Here is a 20892-nt window from a genome sequence, read left to right as displayed (position 1 = left end):
GAATACTCTTAGACCAGCCTTTCTTGCTGCTACATTGGATAACAACGTTACATTGTGCTGGCCGCTTGAGAAAGAAGTAAAAATGACTCTCTCTCTCTCTCTCTCTCTCTCTCTCTCTCTCTCTCTCTCTCTCTCTCTCTCTCTCTCTCTCTCTCTCTCTCTCTCTCTCTCTCTCTCTCTCTCTCTCTCTCTCTCTCTCTCTCTCTCTCTCTCTTCTCTTTCTCTCTCTCTCTCTCTCTTTCTCTCTTTCTCTCTCCTCTTTCTCTCTCTCTCTCTCTCTCCTCTTTCTCTCTCTCTCTCTCTCTCCTCTTTCTCTCTCTCTCTCTCTCTCCTCTTTCTCTCTTTTAGTTTATGGTTGAGCACATGTTTAACCGTGTATATACGTTTACACCTGATGAAGAGTGTTTCCGTTTTGGTGGAGTTTTATCAGTTATTTTTATTTCAAACCTTAAACAGGCTTTCCTCTCTATATATTCAATGGGCACCAGAAGTGAAGTACGGAATGTTTTTATTTAGGAGGAACATCTCAAACAAGAAGTGCTGAGCATAGAACAGAAATTAGGTTCTTTACTGAAACATGCCTTTGTTGTGCATATACTTTTTAATGTCAGCAAAGCTTAGTCACAATAAGCCGATACATGGGCACAGTTTCCAACTAAAATAAACTAGCTTGATTTCAGTAAAGGTCTATTTCACTCTGTGACACTCTGGAAAAAGAGAGTGTAAATGTAACTACATAATTTTGAGGGGCACCCTGTTGATGAGGAGAGCAATGACAGTAGATGATTCTGGCCTGATAATCTGGGTTCAGAGCAGAAGGACACGTGGACCAGACAATGTATAAGAAGTAATTATAAAGCTCAAATGCGAACAGGGTTCTAAGCCAGAGTTGATCAGGTTTACCCAGGATATGATATTTTGAGAGCAAACTTTGAAGATTCTTCTCTATTGGCTCAATTTCCACATTTCTTTATCACGGTCTAGTCAACACGTTTCATCATTTAAAAAACAAACAAACAGTGGCTACATTAGGGCTAATAATAATACAGCAATTGTCCAGGGCTGTAATGAGTAAATGTCTTCTGGACTATCTTTAAATATAGTAAGGGGTAGCTGGTACAGGTACTGGAGTCACATCCGTTTAAGTAAAAAACTATTACTAGCTCAAGTCCTCACAATCTTGTGTAAAGTTCACTGTAATCACTGCTTGTGACAAATGTTCCATTATGCACCTAGTGTGTTCTCTTTCACATTTGGACCTACCTTCGTATGTAGGAACTGGGCATGCACGATGATATGTTACCCTTTAGGACAAACATGCTTACTACTAATGCCTTGTATTGGTCAAATTCCAATTCACCAACAGAGCATTAGTGTGGGCACTTCCCTTCTAAAGTGTCAGACTGGTGTCTGTGTCAGGTACACGTAGAAGGGAAAGTGTGTTGCAGTTGTAGGAATGATGATGAAATGGTCTAAACATTTTAATTTTACATAAGATGTGATGATTTGTAGAAAGTTTACTGTTTGCATAAACAACAGCTCTAGTATGCCACATATTACTTTGCTTACTGGGCTGCAGCATGTGAAGGACATAATCAAAGACTGTGTAAAACTATACATCAAGTGTTTCTCCTCATTTGTATGTTCTCTTTTCTCTTTGCATTAAAGAAGTGAAGCGACTGTCCGTTGCCGAATTAAACGAGCTACTTGAAGAAATCGAGACCACCATAAAGGACTACTCTGAGGAATTGGTCCAAGAGTTAGCCCTGCGGGATGAACTAGAGTATGAAAAGGAGGTGAAGAACAGTTTCATTTCTGTTCTCATAGAAGTACAGAACAAGCAAAAGGAGCATAAGGAATCTGCAAAGAAGAAAAAGAAGCTGAAGAATGCAAGTCCAGTCAGTGGCCGCCAGGAAAGAAGTCACATGCCTGGAACGGTAAGAAAAGCTGTCTTTGGGCAAAATTGTGAGTTTGTACATCTTACTGTCCACCTGGGACATATGCTCACAGTCAACAGTCTTTTTAGTACCTAAAAATAGCTGCTTCAACTGCATAGTTAATACAGTTGATGCCATTTGGGCTGTTCTTGCCATGTATCTTCTGCACCTCAGTTTTCTACTGAACGTCAGATACCTTCGTCTGATATTTGTAGAAGGCATAACCAATTCAATTGTCGGATGCAAGGCTGGCTGCAGCTGGAGGTAAAGCAGCATAAACCAATCTCACTGTAGCAGTTGTGAGAGTGAATGTGGTTACAGCATTAATTTAAATTAATGTAGTTACAGAGATCTGCTTAAGACCACTACCATCTTTTCTTCCAGTGTCCGCAGGAGAATGCAGCAGGACCCTTGTAGCTGCCTGCCACTTTGAAATGGAAAATCATTAGTTGAAGTCAGCGAAGTAACCCTTATCTTGCCATTCCTGCAACTACTCATGTTGGATATTTCCAATGTGAGATGGGCAGGGGACAGAAAGATGTTGTTGTAGAGGTCTTCCTACAGCCCCTTGAATTAATGGAAACTGGCAGCAGACTTTGGCAGAGGCGATTTTAAACAGTTTTCCATAAACTTAAAAGGCACTTTGTATTTCCCTAGGAGAGGGAAAAAATAACCCAATTGGCACACATGAGGTCATATTCGGATGATTGACATTGACTGACTGAAAAAAGTGTAGCAAGGGAGTTATCCCTCAAATACTTTCCTGGAGACTCCATCTTATCAGATTTATCAATCCCTTGTCCACAATTATCTTTTGTCATAAGGTTTGCCAATTTTTTTTTTCTATAATTATCATTATGAACAGCCCCAACGAAAACCAACAGGTATGCCCTCAAGTGAGTGTCCACCACTGCAAGATTCCTTTCTGAATTATCTGCGGTTTGTGATCTAACATTAATTAATATTCTTTTCTAATTCATACATACATACCGTGCATCGCATATGTTACTACTAGTTCTACTAGGTTCAGCTTTTCCCTTTTTATATACATTTAGAAAGTGTTCTCTGATGTGGATCTGAACAATCTCCTTATAGATATGCATCAAATAGTCTGATGGATGACCCAACTGACCCTTTTATCAAACTATCAGATCCTCAAAAACATAAAGTGCATGCACACTAACAGGCGTCTGGCAAGCAGAAAGACTCCTGGTCCATGCATTTCGCTCGGGCCCGGGTTACTAAAATGCTAGTTCTTATATAATCTATCTTCTGCTCTACCCTTCCCCCAAACAGTGGGTAAACCACTGACATAAACTTAAGGAATAGAACACAACAGATGGTAAATAACTGAGGTGAGTTGTTTTGTTGTCATGAAAAAGATATTTGATTATTAGCACACAAGGTTTTATTCCATGAAAAAGCAGCATTTATTTTAAAATGGCCTTGTGATACTTAAAGCACGTTGCTTATTGGAGAATGCTATGTCAGTCTCTAGATACCTTTGCCTACTTTGTGATTTGTGTAGTGAATATAGCTTGAATCTGTATTTTAAAACAATGGGTGGTCTTAGTCTATCTCAGATCATATACCATAGGTGGCTAAATAATTAGAGGCAATCCAGAATCCATAGGATGAACTACTGAAAATCTAACTACATCCCTCCTGTTGTTTATGCAAAGTCCAACTCTGCTACATATGGCAGCAACAATTCAGTTCCAATCAATAAGTGTCTGTTTCTTAACTGGGGTGGTTCACACATGGCAAATAAAGAACACATCAGAGTGATCTGACCAGAGAGGAGGAATATAAAGCTCCTCTTCTATTGCTTACCAAACCTGGTCTAAAGCATGGGGGAGCTCCTGGGTAGGCATATACAGATTTTCTATAGGAATGGTGGTAGAAATATCTGCCAAGAATTCTTTCCCTTTACGTCCAGGATGCTCAATCCAGATTTTACAATTTCCTACAGTATTAACACTCCATGTTCCTAAAATGAATACAGGAACATACATCTAACAGGTAGTCATTTTTGTAACATTCCTGATTGTTGTTTTTTTGCAACAAATCAAGCAGCCACTAATCATATCTATAGCAGAGAACCGATGCACAATTAGTGGCCTGACATTTCACACTCCACCTTTCAAATGCCCATCATTCAAGATCATGCTTAGCTAGAGGTGAGATGTTATAGTTTCCACCTGTCCTTGCAGCAGAACATTTTGGTAGGCATGGTCCTACTAAATAATTTTAGAGAAATACACAAACTGAATACAAGAGGACAGGTAACAATACCCGAGTGGGCAATTACAGCGATGCCGCTCCTCTTAGTCTTTCAGGTTTGCAAATGAGCTCTGCCACTTTCGTCCATCGTCCTTTGCATGTGTGCTGATCATGTGTGCCCAGGGAATGTTACTGCAGATTGTGATTGTCATTGAGGCTTCTTAAAAGTTATCCAGGTCACACTTGTTGCCATGTTGAATTCTCAATTATGGAACCCTGTATGAAAAACGGAAATGTGCCAGTTAGCTTTCAGGATATGTGCCCCTGTGCAAGCTCATACATCTTTTACTGTTAATAAGATGTAGTGCGACACAGAAAGCAGACAATTGACTGAGCTACCCCAGTACACGGTGGTATGACATACACCTTGGGACAACTAAATCTTTCTTTTTTTAACTAAATTAATACTTATATTGCCCCACAACTCAGATAGTTTTACAAACATGCTCGTACTAATGGATGGCCATTCCTTATCATTAAAACTGGGCTCCTAGAGCTTTTCATGTTCTTAGGCAAATTTTTGTGACATGAAAAACGCATGCATTCCTTTGTCGAGGAACATCGTTTGAAGAATTGCAATAACTGCCTTTTGGCTAAAATGCTTATTCATGTTTGAAATAGATACAGTTAAGCAACATTGTGTGTCTCTGTACTGTGGAGTAACTTAGAAATCTGCTTATATTTTCTTCTTCAGGAAAGCAAGAGCCCTAAACTCTCCGCGTCTACTGCCCTAGTTGCACTCAAACAATAGTAGTGGGCATGTTGACAAGGAGTCTGTTATCTGACATAACATTCTTTTGTTTTTTTCCCCATAAACATTTGTGGGAGCAATCAGAGTTGTTGTAAAAAGGTGCCTGTCATCTGATGCTATTGTGTAAAAATAAGAAAAAAACATAAGATACACCAGGCCACAAAGTATTGGAAGTGCCTTTTGTGGTACCCCAAAATCAACTCTGCCCTGTACTCCGCCAAATAACTCTTTCTCTCAGTTAAAGCTCTTCTTAATCATATGTTTTCTTCAAGCCCTACCCCCTCTCAAAACTTTTGTTATCTTATTGATCCATACTGAAATGAAAAACATGGAAAAAACATTATCGTTGTGACTAATGGGGCCTTATGCTTTTCCTATTAGTGGCTGACAACTGGCTGATTCTCTCACACTGCTTCTAGGTTTGGATGTCTAGCTCTTCACAGACTTAGTGCTAGTGGTAATGGTGACCCTTTCCAGTAGCCACGTTGTAGCTGACGTTAGGTAGTGCCTAGCTACCAGGGCAGGCCAGACATGACTTGACTTTGAGGAGCAAAGGGGCAGCCTGAACATAAAGGCAGAGCCAGCCGCAGCAATCCAGAGCTGCAATCAGGAGTTGCTGAAAGGAGCAGAGGTGTGAAGCTAATACTTGATGGAAAAAGGGAGACGGAAGAGGGAACAGGACTGATGTAAATGCAGGTGAAACCCTAGACATGACCAGTAGCAAGGAATCACAGCAAACTACTTGAAGTGTTGCAGCGCAAGGAGTAGGAAAAATTCCCCCCCTGTTATAAGCGAAAATGGGAAATTACATCCAAACTGGCTATGCCTCCATTTTGAATTAGAAATATTTCCATAGATATCCGTAAGGTAGCGGCCATCTTGGAGTGTGTAACATATTTCCTTCCCTGAGGTCCTCACTGAGGGACTCCTGGAAGGAAAAAAGTCAGGCTGATGAAGATGCTTTATACGTCTCTTACTTCAAGCCTCCCTTGGAGAAGAGCGTCAGTGAAGGAAACTGCACCAGCTGGCCAGCCCCAAAGAGATACTTTTTTTCAGGGATCAAGACTGCCCACTGGTGCTGCTACGATTTTCATTGCACTTTCACTGCAGAGAGAGCAGATTGTACTGGCTATCTGAGACACAACTAGTAGGAGATAGCGGGTGGGAGCGCCGCTGCAGCCATGCAACATCTACCCACTTGATATATTTTAAGCCTAGAATGGTGATCCTTAAGCCTACATCCTCTAGGACTGTCTTTTTTTTATGAACTAGTTTTATTGTTTTCAAAGCAACAATAAAATACAATCATTTCTACGATGTCACAGAGAATACCACATTTCATAGATATAAAATATTCTGTCATCCAGGTCCAGTCCATGATATTCCCACCATTTACCCCAGTTCCTCATATGTTTTCCTGGACAGCGTCTAGCAACATAGAGGGGCTCTTTCAGTTGAGCACCATTTGGCTACTGAGGAAGAGTTTGTTGATTTCCATTTCCAGGTAATGTTTCCCTTAGCAACTGATGTGGCTACCCTAGTGAACATTTGCTCCACTTTTATCCTCCAGGACCTCTAGTGTATTTCACAATCGCTCCAGACTCATCCATTCTGAAAACAGCGTTCTTTTTGTTTAGTGACCCTTACTCAGAGTTGTGCTTCAGGCCACTTACTAATAAATATGTTTTATCACTTACATAATCAACTAATTGAAACAGTAACCTGTAGCAGATGCCAGTTTTTTCACCACTTCTTGCTGCCATTATCAGTCAGCCCTTATGTGACATAGTGGTACCTATCCCTCTCCATTTTCTTCTCCATTAAAAAAGCCTGTCTTTGACTGTCTTTGCCCTGATAACAGCCGATTTGTAGAAGGGCTTCTAGTTCTAAGTAAGGATCTAGAGAAATCATTGTTGCCCAAGCACAATATCATGTCGGTTTTTCACACCCTCCAGGACTGAAAATAGTCAGCCTTCCTTCAGCCTGGAATGGAAAACGAATTTAATGGAAGTAATTGATAACATTCTAAAGTACATTGATAAGGCACGTGGACATTTGATCCTTTTAGATCTCTTGGCTGACTTTCATATGGTTGACGATGGATTGTTCATGTACCATTGCAGAGTTTTACTACACCTTATTCTTGCTAATTACTCTGATGGTCCAGATGGTTTAATTCATCCCTTTTCCGCATTCTGTACTAACTAGAGGGGTCCCATTTGGCGCTTCACTTCCCCCGTGTCTTTAATGTGGAAATGGAATCCCTTGTGGATGTTATCTCATGGCATCATGTGGTTTATCGCTGATAATGTACAGCTTATTTTAACAGTTAAAAGTGAGTATGCTCCTCTCTTGAGAGTATTGTCTGAGCACACTACAAGCCTGAATCCACCAGAGCCGGCTCCATCTCAGCTGAGGCAATGCAGAGACTATTCTCTCAGGAATAAAAACTGGTAAATCTCAGCTCTTTGTTGTTCAGCTCACTTCAGTGGTCAACCATGTGCTTCCGTTTGGACATAAGGTTAAAACAACTCAGTTAAAGATGACTGTAATGCTTTCAAGTTCCAGGCAGCCAGTAAAAGAATATCTTAATTACGAAGGGCATAGAATACAAAGATTGGTGTGGTAATTGACCTCCAGAAATGGGCTAATATTACTACAATGAGGAGAAAGGACTTTGTGCCACCAAAAAAAAGCTTTGCTCTTCAAAACGTGATGTTCTTCAACAAGACACTAAGGCCCTCATTACAACCCTGGCGGTCAATGTTAAAGCGACGGTAATACCGCCAACAGGACGCCAGAAAAAAAATGGGATTACGACCACGGTGGAAACTGCCAACATAGACAGCCACTTTAACACTCCGACCGCCACGGCGGTACAAACAAACAGTGCTGCGGTAACTGCCAACAGACAGGCGGAAGACAATGTACCGCCCACCCTATCACAAGATGCCAATCCGCCACCTTTTCTGGGGTGGAACCAACGCGATCAAAAACACGGCGGAATAGTACACAGAAGGGGAAATCACTCACTTCTCCACACCCCACGAGGAACCAGGATGCCATGGAGCCAGAACTGCAGATCCTGCCGGCGATCGTCTTCCTGCTCCTCTATCAGGTGCTCCAGAGACAGCGGCGACGACCACGGTGAGTACTGCACCTACAACACAGGGGAGGGGAGGGAAAAGAGAGTGACACACACATGCAACACCCCCACCCTCACCCACAACAACATACACACAAATAAATGCTGCAACATTACATAAACAGCCCCCCACCCCCCTTCAATAATGCAAGGACAAAAGTAATTGATACAATTATGTACACCAACTACACAAGTCTGGATAGTGCACCAATCATTGTCCGTGGACCACTGGGCCAAAAATGCATGGGCAAGGCCCACACTCGATACCTGACTCCAAACGGAGAGAACACTGGAGGGGCATAAGATGGAAAATAAACAGGCACCTCAAGGGGAGAGGAAGGGGGGTCACCTCAGCCTGATCAATGCACGACGCCGCTGCTCCACGAGGGGGCTCCATGGCCGCTGCTTTATCCTGGGGAGTGCAAAGCCACAGTCTCTCAAGTCTTTCCAATGGGTGGTTTGCCCACTGCTGTATCCTGGGGAGTGCAAAGCCACAGTCTCTCAAGTCTCTCCAGTGGGTAGTTTGCCCACTGCTGTATCCTGGGGAGTGCAAAGCCACAGTCTCTCAAGTGGATGAGAATCTCCACTGGTTCTGGAGGGGGCTTGGTGCCCAGAGTGCTTCATCTTGCCAAGGACAGAGGTAGTGGATGTATCTCTCCACTGAAAGTGATGCATCATTGAAGCTGCCCAGGCTCCTGGAACTCACCACCAGCCTCGGATGACTGACCACTGGGGATGGCGGCCATGTCTGCGGTGGTGCCACTGGCTCAGGATGTCACGGGCCTCTGGCGGTGCTGGCGGCGGGCTCTGTGGGAGCGGTGCTGGCGGCGGGCTCTGTGGGAGCGGTGCTGGCGGCGGGCTGTGTGGGAGCGGTGCTGGCGGCGGGCTGTGTGGGAGCGGTGCTGGCGGCGGGCTGTGTGGGAGCGGTGCTGGCGGCGGGCTGTGTGGGAGCGGTGCTGGCGGCGGGCTGTGTGGGAGCGGTGCTGGCGGCGGGCTCTGTGGGAGCGGTGCTGGCGGCGGGCTCTGTGGGAGCGGTTCTGGCGGCGGGCTCTGTGGGAGCGGTTCTGGCGGCGGGCTCTGTGGGAGCGGTTCTGGCGGCGGGCTCTGTGGGAGCGGTGCTGGCGGCGGGCTCTGTGGGAGCGGTGCTGGCGGCGGGCTCTGTGGGAGCGGTGCTGGCGGCGGGCTCTGTGGGAGCGGTGCTGGCGGCGGGCTCTGTGGGAGCGGTGCTGGCGGCGGGCTCTGTGGGAGCGGTGCTGGCGGCTGGCTCAGTGACTGCAGTGCTGGCGGCAGGCTCAATGACAACGGTGCTGGTGGCAGGCTCTGTGGCGGTGCAGATGGAGGTCTTCTCCGCCGTACAGGTTGGCGTTGACGTGGACAGAAGGTGTGACACTGGTCCCTCAGTCGGTGCCACCATGCCCTCTCCTGACCTGCCCTTCAGTTTCTGGCCCTTCCCCACATTGGATGGTGGCGCAGATGTCTTGCCACTATCCCCTTTCGTTTTCCCTGAGCCCTTGGTGGCAGGTGTTTTTGGCTTCTCCCTCCGGGATGTGGGCAACTTTTTAAGTTTTGCAGGTGGCGGAATGTCCTTGCCCTCGCTCCGAGGCACACTGGCAGCCCTGATGGTTGGCGCACTCCAATAGCCCGCAGTTGCTGGCACCATTGTGCCTGGTGATGTGGTGGCTTAGGAACTGGGTTGGGACCTGGAAAGCCTGGCCCTAGGGGACGGGCGGGGGGAGGGGAGGTGTAGGGAAGAGGTCAATATTAGCCAGGAAACATTTTTTAGACACAGTGGGAGGGGTAGATGGAGGGGGTTTGGGAGTGGAGGAAGAGGTAGTGGTTGTAGGAGGTGTACGTCTGCTGAATTTGGGTGAAGGTGCATGGGCTGGAGGCTGTCATGAGGTGGATGGCTGTTGGGTGGGTGTGTGCCTGCGTTTGTGTACTTTGGGAGGAGGGCTCACAGACTCACTGGTAGAGGACACAGGATGTGTGAATGGTAGTGGGGGTGGTGAGTGCATGTGAGCGGTGTGTGGTCATGGGTGTGCTGTTGATAGAGGTAGTGGCTGAAGATGTAGTGCATGCAGGTGTGAGTGGAGACGAGACTGGGAGGGAGGAGGGAGACGTGGAGGAGTAGGACACAGGAGAGGCAGTGGATGTTGGTATGTCTGCGTGGGTATGATGCTTGTGTGAGTGCCTGTGGGATGTGTGGTGCTTATGTTTGCCTGAGCCACTTTTGTGTGTTGAGGTGTGTGCATGCTGGTCTGATGGTGTGCTTGGGATAGGCTGAGGTACAGGGGATTGGGTCTGGGTGGAGGAAGTTGGAGCGGGGAGGCTGGACACAGGGACAATGGCTGCCATCTGTGCTGAGGCCAGAGCCTGAAATGCTCTCTGTTGGGCTGCCTGGCCAGAATGAATGCCCTCCAGGTATGCATTTGTTTGTTGCAAATGCCTCAGCACCCTGGATGGCATTCACAATGGTAGACTGCCCAACAGTTAGGGATCTCAGGAGGTCAATAGCCTCCTCACTGAGGGCAGCAGAGTTGACTGGGGCAGGGCCTGAGGTGCCTGGGGCGAAGAAAATGCCCACCCTCCTGGGTGAGCAGGCATGGGACACACGCTGAGGGGCTGCTGGGAGGGCGGTGCTGGTGGAAGGGGTGGCAGCTGTACCTGTGGATGCGGGAGGCACAGAGGGGCCTACTACCGCAAGGGAGCTCCCATCAGAGGAGTCGCTGCTGTCACCGCCTGTCCCCTTCGTGGAGCTCCCCTCGCCCTCCGTCCCACTGGTGGCTTCAGACTCCGTTGTTTTGCCCTCCAGGGCCAAGTGGGATGCAGCTCCCTCCTGCTCCGGTGCCACTGCTCCTCCACCTGATGATGCTATTGCACACAAGAACAGGGAGACCACAAAAAGAGGGGAGGGAAAAGACAGAAGAAAGACATGTTCAGTACATGCAATACCACTACTGTTGGCAGACACAGCAGACCTCTGCACTATGCCATGCACTAACAGTTCATAAATTATTCACAGGGCCATGGGGTACAAGGCCTATGCCCGATTGCTGCACACATGGAAGTCACAGGAGCCTGACTAGGTGTAGATGGCTCTTACCACTGGTGGGGTTGGGGTGCCACATAGCCTGCCTCACAAGGGACCTTGCCTACCAACTTCGCCCTGGCCTAGGGGAACCCACTGCCCACCTCCCCCACCCAGGCACCTCGTAATGCGCGCAGAGTCAGATGAATGTGACTGTACTCACCCCCTTGTGGCCTCTGTGATGCTTTAAGCACCCATCCAACTTCGGATACGCCAGGATCCGGAACATCAGGGGGGTCATGTTGCGACGGGCACCCCTCCCACGTTGGCAGGCCATCCCCAGCTGGGCCTCCGCCGTCTTCTTGCTCCAGCGGCGAATGTCTTCCCATCTTTTCCGGCAGTGGGTGCTCGGTCTGTGGTGGACCCCTAGGGTCCGGACTTCCTTGGCGATGGCACGCCAAATATCCTTCTTCCGTTGGGCGCTGACCTAGAGGAATAGTACAGGAGAAAAGGTAAATCTTTCGTCGTCCAGACCGTCATAGTCATTGGCCCACATTCCCACCCTTGCCCTGACGCACAGACACTCACCGTCCGATCATGCAGGGCTCAGTCCCCTCCACCATGTATCTTCCATCCACACCACACCAAACAGGCATTACCCATGCAGCATGCTCACAGTGTACTCACCTGTTTGTCTGGAGGACCGTAGAGTAGAGTGTACTGGGGCAGGACCCCATCCACTAACTTCTCCAACTCCTCTGAAGTGAAGGCAGGGGCCCTTTCCCCAGACACATGAGCCATCGTCGCTTCCAGACTGAGGTCACAGCAGCACTTGCAGTGTAGGTCCTCTCCTGTTGAAGGTCTGGTATCAAGTGAGTGAACAGAGAGAAAATGGCGGTCACGTCCGAGGCGGTGTGTACCGTCACCGCCGGTCTACATCGTCATTGACTCCTTGGACCGATAGGGTCCAATGTTAGCCAATGCAGGATTGCGCCGCGGTCTTTGACCGCCTACCGCGACGGTGTAGAACGCCAGCGCAGTTACCTCATATCCCCTTGTCCCACCTTATAGGTCAGGCAGCTGCCATTTCGGGGGGCCACATGGCAATAATAATAACTGCGTAACACCTATGTAGGCCTTGCATACACACAGTAACAGGCACATTGCGGATTAATAAATGTGTGCTAATGACATTTTGTGATACCTGAGTGTTGGCTTACTCTCTTCTCGCTGTTCTCGTTCATAGGGAACGTCCGCTGGGGCAGGTGATGAGATGGCGGCATCCTCCGGTGTACAGACCGCTGGTGGACTTGTCGACAATGGAAGAGAGACACGTAATAGTCACCTACAGACTTGATCGTGCAACAATCCATGAACTGTGTGCCCAGTTGGAGCCAGACCTGATGTCAGCTATCCGCCATCCCACAGGGATCCCCTCTCTAGTGCAGGTCCTGTCAGTACTCCATTTCCTGGCAAGTGGGTCTTTTCAAACAACAGTGGCCATTGCATCAGGGATGTCCCAGCCAATGTTCTCTAACGTGTTGTCCAGAGTGTTGCCTGCCCTGCTGCAGCTACATCGTGTTCCCTCAGGTGGAGGATTTGCCTACAGTGAAAGGTGATTTCTAAGCCCTGGGACATATCACCAACATCATAGGTGCCATTGATGGGACACATGTGGCCTTGGTACCCCCCGCAGGAGTGAACAGGTGTACAGAAACAGGAAGAGCTACTATTCAATGAATGTGCAGATGGTGTGTTTAGCCGACAAGTACATCTCCCATGTGAATGCCAAGTTTCCTGGCTCAGTGCATGACGCTTACATTCTGAGGAATAGCAGCATCCTTTATGTGATGGGGCAACTCCAGAGGCACCGTGTGTGGCTAACAGGTGAGGACAAGGACCCTATACCCTGTGAATAGTTGTCTGGGTCTGGGGTTGTCCCTATGGGTTAGTGTGTCTCTAACAGTTGTCCCTCGACATTTGCAGGTGACTCTGGGTACCCCAACCTGTCATGGCTACTAACCCCAGTGAGAAATCCCAGGACACGGGCAGAGGAACGCTACAATGAGGCACATGGGCGAGCTAGGAGGATTATAGAAAGAACCTTGGCCTCCTGAAGGCCAGGTTCCGGTGCCTCTATATGACAGGTGGTTCTCTCTACTACTCACCAAAGAAGGTGTGCCAGATCATCGTGGCCTGCTGTATGCTGCACAACCTGGCTTTGCGACGACAGGTGCCTTTTCTGCAGGAGGATGGTCCAGCTGGAGGTCTTGTGGCAGCTGTGGAGCCTGTGGACAGTTAAGAAGAGGAGGCAGAAGAAGAGCATATCGACAACAGAAACAACGTTATCCAGCAATACTTCCAGTGAGACACAGGTAAGAAGATATCACTGCCTCACACATCTCATACTATTGTTTGAACTATCATAAGTATGTCACTTTCACCCAGTGTATGGACCCTGACTTGTCACTTTGCCTTACCATTTAACAGATGTGGGTCCCACTGTGTGACCTCTGCTATATTTCCTCATGGACTAGAGCTGTGTTACATTGGTATGTTGACAATAAAATTGACATTGCTATATTCCGTAGTTATTGTAAATACACATTTGTGAAAGCACAGACTGACTCCAGATTGTTTTGTCATTGATGTGTGTTTATTTTTGTGCAACTAAGTGGAGGGGGTTGTAAAATGGTCAGGGGTGATGGTGGAGGATTGTCCATAGCAGAGTCCAGTCTATTTGTTTCACAGGTGCATTGTCCAAAAGGGCATAGGAAGTGGAGCTAGGGCAGTTTAAGGATGGACAGGGTGACAAAGTGGGGCAGAAGGATGACATTCAGGGGGGTCTCATTTTGTGGCGGGGGTCTTGGCAATGTTCTCTGTCTTGTTCCTGGATCCCAGGGACCGTCTGCAGGGGGTGGGGTGCTGGTGTTGTGGTCCTGTGGTGGTGCCTCCTGTCCACTAGCGCCGGCGGAGGTGGTGGGCTGTTCATCATCCAGGCTAGTGTCAGGGGCCCCTTGTTGTGCGACAGTGTCCCCCCTGGTGTTGAGAAGGTCTTGTAGCACCCCTACAATCGTGACCAGGGTGGTGTTGATGGACTTCAGTTCCTCCCTGATCCCCAGATAGTGTTCCTCCTGCAGCCGCTGGGTCTCCTGAAAGTTGGCCAGTACCGTTGCCATTGTCTCCTGGAAATGATGGTACGTTCCCATGATGTTGGAGAGGGCCTCGTGGAGAGTGGGTTCCCTGGGCCTGTCCTCCCCCGTCGCACAGCAGTCCTCCCAGTTCCCCTGTTTTCCTGTGCCTCTGTCCCCTGAACCGTGTGCCCACTGCCCCCAGGTCCCTGATTTTCTTGGGGTGGTGGGTTTGCCTGGGTTCCCTGTAGTGATGGACACACTGCTGCTTGAGGTGTCCTGGGTACATAGGGATGGGCCCGCTGGGTGGGTGCTGTGGTGGTGTTTCCTGAGTGGGGAGGCTCTGTGGTGGCTTGTGCCAGTGTCAGGGGAACCGACTGTCCCGCTGTCCCAGATGGGCTGGGCTGGTCATCTTGATCCAGTTGTACAGAGCTGCTGTCATCACTGTGGGCCTCTTCTGTGGGGGGAGTGGACATTTCTGGAACCTCCTGTCCGGTGGTGTTGGGTAGGGGTCCTGCAGGGGTGTAAAGGCATGATTATTGCATCTGTGTGTGCAATCGTGTGCAATGGGTGAGTGACCCTGTACTCCAGTGCTTGCATTCTTGTCTAGGTCCTTGTGTGATATTTGGTTTGGGGTCTGTGTGGGTATCTGTAGTGGACATGCTTTGGTGATGGGTGTCCATGCTTTGGTGTTGCATGCAGGGCTTGATTTTGGGATGTGTGGGTTGTGGTAGTGGGATATCTGTGGCGTGTTGGGGTGATGGTGGTGAGGTTGAAGTGAGGGTGGGGGTATGGAATGGCATGCAGGTAGGGTGGGGGATATAATAGTTAAGAGTTGACTTACCAGAGTCCATTCCTCCTGCTACTCCTGCGAGGCCCTCGGGATGCAGTATTGCCAAGACTTGCTCCTCCCATGTTGTTAGTTGTGGGGGAGGAGGTGGGGGTCCACCGCCAGTCCTCTGTACTGCAATCTGGTGTCTTGAGACCACAGAACGCACCTTCCCCCGTAGGTCGTTCCACCTCTTCCTAATGTCATCCCTTGTTCTTGGATGCTGTCCCACTGCGTTGACCCTGTTGACGATTCTGTGCCATAGCTCCATCTTCCTAGCAATGGAGGTGTGCTGCACCTGTGATCCGAATAGCTGTGGCTCTACCCGGACGATTTCCTCCACCATGACCCTGAGCTCCTCCTCAGAGAACCTGGGATGTTGTTGAGGTGCCATGATGTGGTGTGGGTGATGTGTGGGGTGGTGTCTGTTGTGATGTGTGAGGGGGACGTGTTTGTGTGTGTTGTCTGAGGGCGTGGATTTTGTGTGAGTGATGATGATGTGTGTCTGTGGATGCTAGTGTTGTTTCTGGTGGTGTCTCTCTCTGGTCGTCTTTCGCAATTTTGATAGTAAGGGTTTGTGGGTGATGTGGGTGTGTGTTTTATATTGGATTGGGTGTGTGGGAGTGGTGTGTGTATGTGTATCAGGTATGTGTATTTCGAATTGTCCAATGTGGTTGTGTTTTGTAAATGTGTGTGTATTTTGAGCACAATGGAATAGCGCGGTTGAAAGACTGCCGCGTGGATTCGTAGGTCGTGATAGTGTGGGCGAATTCCTGTTGGCGTGACGTTGGAGGTTTTGTTATCGCCAGTTTATCACTGACCTTTGGTGTGGCGGACTTGTGGGTGTCTGGATTTTGGCGGATTCTGAGCTGTGGGTCGTAATAGCTGTAGCGGAATTCCGTCGCCTCAGCGGTGTGTTGGCGGTCTTCTGCACGGCGGTAAGCGGGATTTACCGCCAATGTTGTAATGAGGGCCTAAGACCCTGATTTAAAGTTTGGTAGATGGGGTTACTCCGTCACAAACATGACTGATATCCCATCTGGCGTATTACGATCTCCTTATAGTCTATGGGAATTGTAATACGGCAGACAGGATATCTGTCAATTTTGTGACGGAGTTACCCATCCTCCAAACTAAATCAGGCTCTTAGGCAGCATGACTTTGGAATGGTGTGCAGATTCATCTTTGGCAAATCAGAGATGACCAAAAATTCACACCCACTAATAAGTCTTCTTCTGTTTTTTGTACCTTATCTTCTTGTCGACTAACTCCGTTGCAGAGCTGCACCCAGATTAGTAGTATTCCATAGAAATATTTATTCATTCATTCTTTGTGGTGAAGGAGAGCGCAGACTTTAGTGAAGAGCCCCATTTGTATTCAACACAAACAATGACATCCACACATCGATAATCATTATTCTGTTTATTTAGGTTGATTTCATATAAGTACATTTCTTCTTAGAAAAATAGAAGTCTTAAGTCAGCCTTCAAAACATGAAGCTGAACACCATGTTCTGGTTCAAACATTTTTACTCACATAAAGCTCCTTTACTGGGGTAGATCACCATCTGCTACCATCCAGCAAGAAGACTTGTCATTTCTCTTAAGATTTACAAACACCTGTGAGTGTATTCAGGCCTTTGAGTGTTTTGTTAAATGCCCAGCTTATCAGGAAACAAATGGGTCCTTAGAATTAGGAGTGGAAGGAAACACTGTTAGAAGGACCAGAAATCCGTTGTTTTGGTCACTAAACCTATAGAACCACATTTGGGTACCCAATTTTGTTCCGTGAGTGAACCAGACAAAATTGGAGAATTTCGGGACTTGTGTGTGTGCTTCATGTGGCTCTCTCTAGTCAACAAAACATGGTCCAAGCAGAGCAGCTGAACTTCCAGTGAAATAAGTAAATCGCAGGTCGTTTGTTTACCGTCTCTTGTTAATTTTTCCTTCGGTGACACGGGCGGAAGTAGATCTGTAATATTTTGTGCTTTCAAACTGCCATCTGCTTACCACTGAATGAAAAAGAAATTTCGACCAGCCCTGCTTTGAATTACAGGAACAATAAGTTGCAGCGGCATTTTCGGCCACTCCTGTAATGTATTCCAGATAAGCCTTAGAAAATAGTTGATTAGACAAGAATAAACCAATCTATCGGAAAGAGGAAGCTGCATTGAAGTTCCCACATGTCGATGACAGTGCTGTCGGCTGAAAGATGAGGTACTTCATGGCTGGAGCATTCCAGAATTATGCATTGTGCTGATTTATGAAGTATAACAACCGTGTGGGGGTGGAGGGGGTGGATGAACAGCTGCAATCATGTTCCCCAAAACGCTTACCTCAGCATATAACTGCATATATATATATTTGACCAGATGTATTCAGAGCACATCTTATGCATATCTTGGGATGGTAAACAACATGCCTTTCCAATACAAAGTAGCCAATGAGGGGCAGATTTACATAAACTGAAAAATGTGTTCTTTACTTCTTTCTCCTTTTTTTTTGGTTCCGACTATCTTTTGTGTTTTATTGTTTACTTTTAAGAGCTTAAAAAGTGAGTACTGTCTCACTTGGATGGCTGTCTTCCGATGATATGTAAGTGATGTTCCAGTTGTTAACGAATCAATCATTTCCAAATGCTACGATTTAGTAAGGCAAGTAATGTAGGACATCTCTCACTTTCAGAGGAGAATCAGTTCAAAATTCTATGAACAACAGCTTTTAGCCCATAAGGTTTCATGGAGCTCACACCAAGAACAAAATCCAAACCCATAGATCGACGTTTTGGTTACTTTGGAAATAACCACGTCCTAAATTGCTTTTAAAGGACCAGCTTAATGTGACCTTGAAGTACAGGAAGTGAGTTATTTCAAGTTTGGGATTTTCTGTTGACGAGTGTAGATATAGGAAGGGGTGTGTTTGCCAAAGCATTGAATGGGGAATACAGGTCTGTGGTCACATATAGCCTGGTGGCATAGCTAAACGCTTTTGAAGTTCAATGTTTCACCTATCAGAAGCCACAACAAAGTCAGTAAAGGAGAAGTAATTCGGATTACAATGGTTGAGCTAAACAATTAAGGGAGCTCCAAGTTTTTAATCTGGTGAAAAGGTAGACTAGTTGTGGAGACCTAGGTACAGCAATTTAAGATAATCTGATCTTTAGGTTATGGAATCCTGAAAAATGATTTTGTGGAGGGAGCATTAAATTTACTGGGCACTTGAAGTAAAACAAAATTAAACTGGTGGATGTAAGTTTGTTGACCTGTGGTTTGATTGAGAAATTGACATCAAGGATGATGGGGACTGGCATGGATGGAAAAAAATGTTCTGCTACTGAGGCTGGAATTGAGCCTTCAGCCTCCATCAGCCTTACTTTATCATAATTCAGTGTTAAAGGCTTGTAGCACACCCACTTGTTTTTTTCTGACACACAGGTTTTGAATAGAGTCTAAGTGGCTGGTCTTATACCTTCTGGACATCGTAGTCGGATATCGTCCCCATGGATGCAGATTGTAAATACACAGCAGCAAACAGTGGATACTGGGTGTGTCACCGAAACAATGAAAAGGCTAAGGGTCAAGCCCCTGATCTCCAGAAGGTAGCGCCTTGAATGGGAATCAGTGGAAGAGGGGCTGAACTGAGACATATTCAGCATGTAACAGGGCAGAGAGAAAGAAATATACTCTCCTACATAAAATGTATTTTCATACACAATAATGCTGCAAATTTGTGTACCGTGAGCTCTGTGCAAGGAATCTAGCAGTTCACCAGTGTTATACTGAAGCCAAATGATGAGTCTGTGCTGCTCCATGATAGAGTGGTTTCTGCATTCCATTGTTTTTCTTCGTCTCTACTAAGCACACAAGAGCTCAAACCTTTAACAGATTGCAGAAACTCAGTCAGTTTTTAATGGGACATCGAGTTTAAAGCAACAGGAAGTGACATTGAATGCTCATCTGTTGAGCGTCCTTGTGGAAGATTGAACCTGGGTTTCCACAGAGTTTATAAGTCCTTTCGTAGAGATATGTCCACTTAGGAAAAAGGAAGGAAGAGGTGCAAAACTCCAGCAATCTGTTAGACAAACCAGGTAGAGCCGCTGGATCCGAAAACACTGTTATTGATTTCCCCCATCGAGTACCACCTTCAACCCAGATGAATCCACAGTAGGATCTATATGCCAAGGACAGCGATGTACTTTGCCCCCTATCACAACAAGTCTGTGTACGAAAAGGCCAAAACCCTCTCTCAGCCTATCCAGTAATTTTTAAATTTACTTAAAATCTCATTGTTGTGGTGCAGGGCATTATGCCTTTATGGCTAACCAGACTCTTCTAGGTTTTTCTTCACTTGAGAAACCCCAAGATGCTTTCCTTGATCTGGAACACAGCCATCTGGTCTGTCAACTACTCCAGCTGTATCCAGCCACCCTGAAGACCACATACCAAAGTAACTGTTCCATAGCTCATAGACAGTAATGGCACCACAACAGCCATTTAAATTATTTCACGTTCATCTTCCGTCCGACTGCTTCTTACTCCCCCTCTGGTCCCCACAGGTATAATGTGAAAGGTTTAGGTTGGGGTATGGCTATGTGATGTAAGTAATTGTTAAAATTAAGTTGACGCCTCACCTACACATCCTCTAGGTAACTCCTGAATGGCAAATGGGATCCATTGTATCCTTGGGGGCGTATCCAAGATGGCACATGTGAGGACGCACCTGTTATGTGCTCTGCCGCCTGTCTCGATGAAACAGCGGATGCAGCGTGCACTGGACCATAAAAAGCACAGATGTCCTGTGAGAGGGGGGAAAGCCTACCACAAAAACGGTGCAGCGCCCCCTGGGTGTTGGAAGATCAGCACAGCACCTGTCAGTAAGCCCCGGAGGTTGTAAAGCATGAGTCTGCCAGATTCATCATGGTGGCGGCCGCACAGCCCTTAAAATGAAACCTCTGATGGGCCGCAGGAGAATCTCTGTTGATTTACTGTGGATTGCGGGCCCAGAAGATATACAGGTAAGCCTGAGGCGGGGTTTGGAGCTGCTGAGGAGTTTCATGCATGGCTCTGCACACGGCTGAAACACCGAGCGGCACGACTGGGCCTGGAGACTTTGAATTGCATGGGAGGCCTCTGAGCACCTTGCTGTGGCATCGGCCATGCCTAATGTTTGTAGACTACAGATGGGACCGGACAGCGCTCTCAGCAGTGGGAGGGCGATTGCATCAGTGCGTCCAACTCTGATGATGGACGGTAACGAATGCACTGATTCCATAGCCCTCCCTGGGCCCCCAATCCAATGTTGGCCTCTCAGACACAGCTTGGGCTCTCTCTCCGGTGCAACCCACCTCCCTAACTAGCATCTCCAGCTCAGGCATCGGAGTCTCGAGCTGCAATCCAGAGAAAATCCAGTGCCAGCGACATGGTCCCCGTTAATGTTGGTTGTTGCGTTCCCAAGGGAGGATACATTCTAGTTGTGTTTTCTTATCTGTCCTCTCCCTCTTTCATGCTCGACTCCTTACACACAGATGCACAATTAATGGGTGCTTTCACCTACACAGCCATATCCAAGGGAGTGTTTAGCATGTTCTCTTGCCTCCACATTAGTGACACTTCCTACATATGATCAAAATATTTAGCTTGAATGTTCGGGCCTTAATTCTCCAGTCAAACATCTGGCTCTCATTCCCAATTTTAGGGAGGCTAAATGTGAAGTCTATCTTCTTCAGAAAACCCACCTCCTTAAAGTGGACTGGAAGAGTTTGAGGTCCCCATGGTTTGACCGCCAATAAT

General features: G+C 47.2%; 1 protein-coding gene across 2 annotated transcripts in view; it reads left to right on the top strand.

Annotated features, from left to right (window-relative positions):
• FEZ2 (fasciculation and elongation protein zeta 2) overlaps window positions 1–20892 on the top strand; it is a 351080-nt gene that overhangs the window by 273341 nt on the left and 56847 nt on the right. For both annotated transcript variants that reach the window (XM_069234674.1, XM_069234675.1), the window contains exon 5: window positions 1669–1937. In XM_069234674.1, coding sequence (XP_069090775.1) covers window positions 1669–1937 — 269 coding nt within the window. The remainder of the gene's footprint in view (window positions 1–1668; window positions 1938–20892) is intronic.

Source organism: Pleurodeles waltl, chromosome 5 (genome assembly GCF_031143425.1).
Source record: "Pleurodeles waltl isolate 20211129_DDA chromosome 5, aPleWal1.hap1.20221129, whole genome shotgun sequence".
Taxonomy (NCBI): Eukaryota; Metazoa; Chordata; class Amphibia; order Caudata; family Salamandridae; genus Pleurodeles; species Pleurodeles waltl.
This window is presented reverse-complemented; position numbering and strand designations above follow the sequence as displayed.